The 8775-nt window shown below is 45.9% G+C and overlaps 1 protein-coding gene across 1 annotated transcript; it reads left to right on the top strand.

Annotated features, from left to right (window-relative positions):
• Positions 1-5700: 5700 nt before the first annotated feature.
• Positions 5701-6838, top strand: LOC133923451 (cysteine proteinase inhibitor 10-like). The gene has a single exon (XM_062368746.1). It carries the CDS (start codon positions 5765-5767, stop codon positions 6188-6190), a length of 426 nt encoding a protein of 141 aa, XP_062224730.1. The 5' UTR covers positions 5701-5764; the 3' UTR covers positions 6191-6838.
• The last annotated feature ends 1937 nt before the right edge of the window (positions 6839-8775 follow it).

Raw genomic sequence — 8775 nt, 5'->3', positions numbered from 1 at the left:
TTGAACGACGGAGAAGTGTCCGAGCAGCTCAGCGCGCTATGCCACGCCCACATTTTTAGCCCTAACAACGGCACTTGCGCAAGGCAGGCTCATCAGGAGTGAGATGTCCTCGAGCGTGGGTGCCATCTCGTCGCACGTGAGGTGAAATGTGTGTGTCTCAGGACGCCACCTGTCGATAAGGGCCTTAAGCAGGGCCTGGTCATAGGTGAACTGTGTGGCCACCTTCGAGCCTTGTTGTAGCTACTAGTATACTTGTACTCCTTCTCAATTTAATTGATTATAGACCCTGGTTTGTAATTCAGGTTATTCACAATCTAGGCGTATATCACATTGGTGACAAAGGCTGAGGTGATATTCCTATGGCTAGACTCAAGTTCTTCCATCGTGCAAGTGTGGTCAATCACAATCAACACTTCCAATACTTAACCCACTTCCCCTTGAAGCCGTGCACCCGGCACGGGCAACCCTCCTTCATGCACTTGATATCATATTCCTTCTTGCTTGACTCGACAACATAAAACTGATGTCGAAGCGATGTCGACCATTGAGTCACAATATCCTTCATGGCCTGACTGGTAGGATACCTAGCACCCTCAGTGACTTCATTCTGCATATACTCCCAGGACACTTGATTTCGCTCATTGACCACAAGGTTGTTAAAATTGGGATTATTCCACAAGGTTGTTAAAGTTGGGATTGTTCCAGTTTGTGGGAACAGGAGCATTGCTCTTATCATGTCAGATGTCATACTCAGTAGATTCATTAGCCATAAGATTATCCCGCTCCATCTATTCTATTAGATAAGGGATTCGTTTCCTATCGTCTGCCTCACTGGTCGGTTTAGTCGGATAATCTGATGAATGTGCACCATCCGGATTAACATCCTCATCACCCTCCTCCTCTGCGTACCCTCACCCTACATCTCCCTAACTGCCTCCTTATTCTTCCATTGCACAAGCAACATAGGAGGCCAACCTCTTTGCACAACATCCTGCAGGTACCTCTTCCACATTTCTTCTTCCTTGAGTGGGTACACCTCTCAGTACAAACCATTTCTCACTCGATTTTCCACAATGCTAATGGTCAGCTCTTGAACCTCGAGGTCTATTTTGAAACCCTGCATCAACCATGCGTACAAGTGTCTGACACTTTTGTGCATAGGTCTGAAGATACCCTTGTTTATTGACTAAAATACAGATAGTACTACCCCTTTCAGAACATATAATATTTCACTATCCTCATAAAAATCCTAAATTGCCATAGATCCGACATACTTGGCAACCATCGATAAAAACCCTAACATTATTGCAACAGAACAAAAATAATTATGTAAAACTACATCTACAATTAAAAATTTATTACAAACATGGCCCAACATGTATCCTATACTGGAACAAAATATTCCTGGATTACTACATCAAACACCTCCAAATCCTACATCTACTACCTAGCTTATGACTACACTATGTCTAAATCCTACATCTAATACCTAACATATATCTAAATACTACATCTAATTGCTAAAATATGCATAGAAACATGATCTAGTTGCTAAACTATGTTTAATCCTAATTCTAAATCTAGATCTACATTCTAACTTACCTCTAGTGGTTATCCTACCGGGTTTGTAAAAAAAATACAAAGAAAACAAACATACCTCTTTACTTCGGTAGGGCTTCGATGCAATTTTTTTTCCTCCCGTCCCCTCTCATATCCTCTCTCTCACGGCTGAGTTCGAATCAAATAGGGGCGCTGACGTCGGCAAGGCCGCTCCGATTACATTCGGGCGAGATCTTTTAGGTGGGCCTGTAGACGTCACAACAATAAAGAACTCGATCGTTCAGCAGACAAGACCCTGGGAAAACTATTTAATATATTCTGACTATTGGGCTCTACAAGGTCTCGCCCGTTATTGGTGAAGATCTTGATCTCGCCCGATGAACAGACGTCGGTAGTCAATAGACAAGTGTGTGTACATATATGTATATGCAAGACACACATATTTTTAATATTAGCACAAGAATGACTGAATGAGAAACATAATTACATATATAACAAAGAATGAAACATATATAACAAAGTTTGAAATCTAGAAACCTCATGGGAGGCCCTTTAAATACAAAGGTATGGGGAATATATCCGCCCTGCTACTTGACGATATATATACATAAATATATATGTGTATATATATACATATACATATATATATATATGACAGATATATATAATTCGTGGCCTCGCATGAAGTAACATGGCAGATATATTCCCTATACTTTTGTATTTAAAGGGCCTCGCATGAGGTTTCTAGATTTCAATCTTTGTTATATATGTTTCATGACCCTGTAATTATGTTTCTCATTCAGTCATTCTTGTGCTAAACAGGTCTCTTGTCATGGAGACCTGTTTTTATGCAAGCAGACCTGAGAAACGTTTGTACTCTTGCTCAAGCTTAATATATGGAGCTCCCCTCTCTCTCAAAAAGAAAAAAAGAAAAGAAAAAGAGAGAGAAGAAGATGGCACTATAATCGTCTATTTTTATGGTCAAATTTCTTCGGCTCATTCAAGAAATCATACAATTAGTCAGGTTTTGATGGCTAGTTGGTGCTCAATTTATTATTGTCATATTTGTTGCTTAAGCTAGTGCACAGCAAGGGTGTAAGTAAGTTAGTCTAAATTTGCTAGAAGGAAATTTTATGAGATCCTTCATAAAAAAACCCTTATGAGACCTTAATTCATGTCGTTCTTCCCTAATTTAACGGTTGATACATGCAATTAAGAGGAAAGAGGGGGACACGTGGTAAAGAGAGCTGGTAAAAATCCGCGTTCTTTGTCTGGCTGAGAAGTTTGAGCTGAACCCTGAAGAGCTGCTAGGGTCCCCATTCCCAAACGATATATTGTTGGCATCTGAGTCTGATAAGGGATCATACTGCGGACATACATGGTACACGCATTTCACCTTACAAAGACTTCACGTAATCTTATCACCAACGGAAGAAAGATACAAATCATGTAACATTGTCGAAACCATGAATTCTTCTTCTTATATGAAATGTCACAGTTTTTTTTTTTTTGGCAGAAACGACCGTAGCTATTTCTTTTTGAAAACGACTAGATCGAGCTATATCTACGTCGAAATTCAAAAACACAAAATCGTACATCAGCTAGCTAGCTTGGAACCGAAATACCTCGTTCCATTATGCACTAGATCTGCTTAGAGTAGTGCATCGCCCGATTGAAGATGACTTTCAACTTGCGTGCAGATGAGAATGCATTTGGATCGCCCACAACATATAGTTCCAGGAAATGAAGGGCGACCACTGAGGCACTGTCTCCCAGTATAATGCAGTGCAATCCATAGAAACAGGGGGTTGGGCACACGAAGGATCATCATGCCTTACTCTTAGATCCGGCCATTTTTATTAGGGGTGGCAGTGTGGACTGTTTTTGGCCTTGTTCTACTTAGGGTGGCTTGCAAGTAACCTCTAACAGTAGTGCCACACTATGCTTATCCTTATTGTCGGTTTTGAGTAGGACATCCATAGTGTCCTCATCAAGAGACTATCGATCTTACTTAAACCAAAGGCCATCATTGTTATCGACAGCTACGCCTAGCGAAGTTTTAACCTACGCTACACCAAAACATCTTATCAGTGTTGATTCAAAATCTTTATCAGTAGTGGATTTTGAACGGATACTAATTACTCGGTACTGATAGTCGGTCTCGATTCAACGTTTTTTGGGCTAAAAAAAGTTTCAAATTTTCTTTTTCGCAACCAGATGCTGCCTACCTGACCACGTCCAATATTTGCAAAGTCACGTGATATTCACTCGCATGCGGTAACCAAGACTCAAACTCAAGACCTCACAGCCTGTGCGCACGCATGACCTCTCTAACCATCTAAGCTATTGTCCGTTCGTGAGTACAGTAGAAAAATAAATCATTTTGATATCTTCTGACTGAATATTTGAATAGCTATTTGGATATCTAAATGATCTCTAATGAAAAAGCGATCAACTACAAAGTTGTAGATCTCGTCAAGAGCTACAATTTTCATATAAACCTTTTCACCATCCGACTTTGTGTGAAAAAGTTATGCATTTTTTAATGTGAGCTGTCATCGACCACTGCTGCAACATTATTATAATTATTTAGGTATTTAAATGGCCTCAAATTAAAAAAAATTTAACTAAAAAGTTGTAGATCTCATTGAGAGCTATAATTTTCATATAAAGTTTTTTCCCATCTGACTTTGTGTGAAAAAGTTATGAATTTTATAAAATGAGCTATGATAGTAGCAATAATCAGTGGCGGTTCGCGGCTATAATCGACACTGATACGGTCACTATCAGTGCCGGTTAGTGGTTGGAACCGGTACTGATGTATCAGTGCCGGTTACAGTCAATAACCGATACTGATAGTGACTATCAGTGGCGGTTCTTATCTTTTCAGCTGTTGTCTGCGCGCAGGAGTTTAAGAACCGATACTGATACATTTTCAATACTGATTATTGTTGAACTGACACTAATAGGACGCTACATATGTAGTATTTTGTAGTAATGCTAACTGAACTACTTCGACTTGGCTTGTTGAGGGTTCGTTTGTGATTGCGGTATATGTTGCGCTGTGTAATATTGTTAGTTAGAGAAATATTTGTCAATTCTAGTAGAATTTTTTGTAGAGATCTAGAAAAATATTTTGAACTAACAATTGCATCAAAAGTTAGAAATAAGGGAGGTGCTATATTTCAACTGCCTGAAAATTAGTTTGTTTTCGCTCGACAGATAACCGTCCAATCATGATCGGGCAGTCCAAAGGTTGTCTTCAACCTCAGACATGCTGCTCTTCTCTCAACTTGTCCCTGTTACAACTACGCTCACCCCGGGCTGCCTCCTTCACCCGTCACAAGTGACGCTCCTACTGTCGGATCCGCTGGTGCCGCCTGCCACTGCACTAACCAGGTGTTGCCAAACTGTTTCCTCGACTCCCCCACAGACGACACCACTCACCATCCTCAGGCCACCCGTGGCTCCGATGGTGTCACCACCGTCTCACCTCACCACCGCATCGCCACACACCGTTAGTCCAGTCATAGTGTTGGGCCTCCCTCTAAGCCCGGTGACCTCTTGGAGCACCAAAACCTCAAACCAAAATCCTAACCCCTCCATCCGCCTCGACTGAAATCCTCGTCATTGTCAGGCGGTTGAAGTGTCGGAAGAGTGTAGAAATAAATATGTACTTATCAAAAGCCACAGAACTGCCAACGTCCCCTAAGTTAACAAGGTTTGGTGTGGGCCTATAGATCCGCTCGTTTTAATCGAGCCAGGTCGAGTCGAGCTAACTTGCCCTTTCCTTTCTCTGACAGAACAAATGCCCATTGCAAGTATGTTTTATAGTAACATTTAGGAAACAATTTCAGTATTTTTAGGTGCTCGAAACAAACTTGATGAAAACTTTACGATTCCTTTTTTTCCGAAGCAATGCAGCGCACGTAAATGCCGACAATCGCATAATTGTAGCTAGCTAGCTAGGTGCTGAATTTTCTCCACAATTTACGCACACCGAAGCGCTCGATTGTCGCTATTGGTCACGTGAATGGGCAACCCTATCGATCATTCCATGGAATGGCTATTGGCGATATATTGTATATGCTTTTGTCCTAGCGCATTATTATTCTCTACTCCGATGACAGCCACCACCTTTCAGATCTACACTTTACATATACACGTACTCCAAGCCTGCCCCTCCACCGTATCACCACAAGCAATGGAAAGAACCGCCACCTCCACCACAGGCGCCACCTCCCTCCTACTCCTACTCCTCCTCATCGTCGCCACCTCCGTGGCCGCCGAAGCAGCGTCCGCACCGGCGGCCGTGGTGGGCGGGCGGAGGGATATCAAGGACGTAGGCTCGAACAAGGAGGTGCAGTCCCTGGGCCGGTTCGCCGTGGCCGAGCACAACCGCCGCCTCCGTCACGGCGGCGGCCGCGGCAACGACCCCGTCTCGGTCCTCCTCTCCTTCAGGGCAGTGGCCGCGGCGCAGGAGCAGGTCGTCTCCGGCGTGGCGTACTACCTGAAGGTCATCGCGCGGGACCGAGCCACCGGCTGCGACAGGCCGTTCGACGCGGTCGTGGTCGTCAGGGCGTGGCTCATGTCCAAGGAGCTCGTCTCCTTCACGCCTTCCCAGAAGTAGTAGTGACCGCGCCTGCGCAGGCACATGGACGTGCGTCGCTGGTTTTGCGCTCTTGCTTTCTTTGGGTTCTACGTAATAGCATCTACAAATTGAATAAATTCGGTTCATGCTTAACAGATGCATGGACGATTCACTTTGAATTATGTTACACTGGAGTGTGTTCGTTTGGGTTGTTGATGCTGACGTACGTGCTTAAGGTTTTATACATAATTGAGAAACTAGAACTGTGCAACATTTCAACGAATGAACCTATAGCATCTTCGCTGTTCATATTATTATTAGAAATTACGAGCAACAACTTGAGCCGGCCGGTTGCTTTTCCTCAGTCCTCTCGCGCGCTCGTCGATTGTGCTGCCGCGCAAGGAAACGACCAAGATGAAGCATTCAGAGTAGAGCAAGCAGGCGCGGCGCTGCACGGTCTTCAGGGTCCAATTCGGCCGTGCCCGTTGCGTGGGTCTTTTAGAGAAGGAAAATTTGTGTGTATGGCACTCAGAGTTTGTGGTTTTGCTCCTGTTTCATCTCACACTTGTTATTTGTGTATATGCCACTGGAATGCATGTGTGTCACTAGCCTTGATGTACATGGAATTTGTGTCTATGGCACTCAGAGTTTATGGTTTTCCTCGTGTTTCATCTCAAACTTGTTATTTGTGTGTATGTACTACTAAAAAAGGCATATCAGTGATAGTTGAAAGATAGCTTCACTACCGATTTTTCAACCGATACTCTTTACTCGGCACTGCTACTCAACTAGTATCAATGCCGGTTAACTACCCAGCACAATTGTTATTTTCAAAGAATAAAAAGCAGAAAATTGGCGGCGGAGCAGCATCCGAGCCGGCTCGATTCTGAGACGGCTCGGATGCTGCTCCCCCACTGCCATTGCCACCGTTACTCCGCCGCTGCCACTGCCGAGCTCCCCTTCTTCCTCACCACTCTCCTCCGTGCCTCCTCGTCCCCCCTTCTTCCTAGTCGGCCGAGCTCAAACTCACCACACCGAGCACCACATACACAAGCAAGAGACATTGCAGCCCAAAAATCAAAACAAAACTCCAGTACTTCTCTTGCTCCTCCCCCTCTGACTCCAAGCTCATCAGCAAGATGGTGATCACCTTCAACATGAACTGGCGAGCAGAAACCAAAATCTCAATCAAAATCTGAAGAAAATCTTGTGCAAGATTTCAAGATATGGCGTCTGCTTACAGATGAGGTCTCTTCTAGCATGAAGACTCTCCTACTGAGCCATGTGTCCAGCGTCTGGATGGTGAGCTCGTTGATGAAATCGAAGTACTTCTTGAGCGCGTCGATGGAGAGTGGCTCTTCGATGAGCCACTGCCGCTTCTCATGCTCCTCTCTATTGGTGGTGAGCAGGCTCGTCGGTCCCAGCACCTACTTGGTGGTGTAGAACAGGTTCAGGCTCACCACACCGTCCTTCCTGGACAGCAGGATCTGGGCCACGGCGCTCGCTCTCGCTAGAAGGAGGAGGAGGCGGCGGTGGCCAGCCACCAGAGCGCCCCCAAATCAGGAGAGAGGAGGAGGAGATCCAATTTAATATATATATATATATATATATATATATATATATATATATATATATATAGAGAGAGAGAGAGAGAGAGAGAGAGAGAGGAGGGGATCGATTCGGTGAGGCTTGTGGTGAGGAAGAGATAAGGCTCTGAGGACGTGAGGAAAGAGATAAGGCTTTGCGGACATGAGGACTGAGCCGACATGGGCCAAAATTGTATTGGAGGCAAATTTTAGGTCCCGGCACATCAGTGCCGGACTCATTTTTTATGCACAGGTGTCGGTGTATCAGGAACCGGGGGTCCCTGAGTCCCGAGGCCAGACCAGCCGTCCGCCACGTGTCACCATCCCGCGAGGTCCCTCTTGCGAGGTGAGGAAAGTCCAAATTCTGGGAGAAGGTACTCGGGGCCACAGTCTCTGGTCCCCGAGCACCCCAGTTCCCCAATGACCCGCAGAGTCTAGATAACGGGAAGAAAGTGCTCGGGGAGGTGCCCGGTCACCCCCGAGCACCCTAGTCCCCCGATGATCAGAAGGGCTAAGTTCCGGGAGAGAGTGCTCGTGGACTGCGCGCAGCAGTCCCCGAGCGCACGGTTCCCCGAGGGCCAGTGCGAAAGTGCTCGGGAGAGAGTGCTCGGGGCTGCCTGTGGCAGCCCCCGGGCTCTCGGTTCCCCGAAGGTTCGTACAAGGATAAGCATTCTCGGGAGAGAGTGCTCGGGGAGGTGAACAGTACCCCCGAGCACCCGGTACCCCGAAGACGAAGATAGGCATTCCCGGGAGAGAGTGCTCGGGGAGGTGAACAGTACCCCCGAGCACCCGGTACCCCGAAGACGAAGATAGGCATTCCCGGGAGAGAGTGCTCGGGGAGGTGAACAGTACCCTCGAGTACTCGGTTCCCCGACAACCTAGAGAGGCCCCCGAGGGGCCCACCGATGAGGTGTCCGCCCGTCAGAGGTCCAAGGCCGCATTAAATGAGCGCGTGTGGCCTGACATATCCAACTGCTCCCGCCGCAGCGTCAGTTCCTGCCATGCTTTGGCAGAGGGGCGTGGGGCTATTAATTGCAC

Source organism: Phragmites australis, chromosome 7 (genome assembly GCF_958298935.1).
Source record: "Phragmites australis chromosome 7, lpPhrAust1.1, whole genome shotgun sequence".
NCBI lineage: Eukaryota > Viridiplantae > Streptophyta > Magnoliopsida > Poales > Poaceae > Phragmites > Phragmites australis.
Note: the sequence above shows the minus strand (reverse complement) of the source record. Positions and strands in the feature narration are given on the sequence as shown.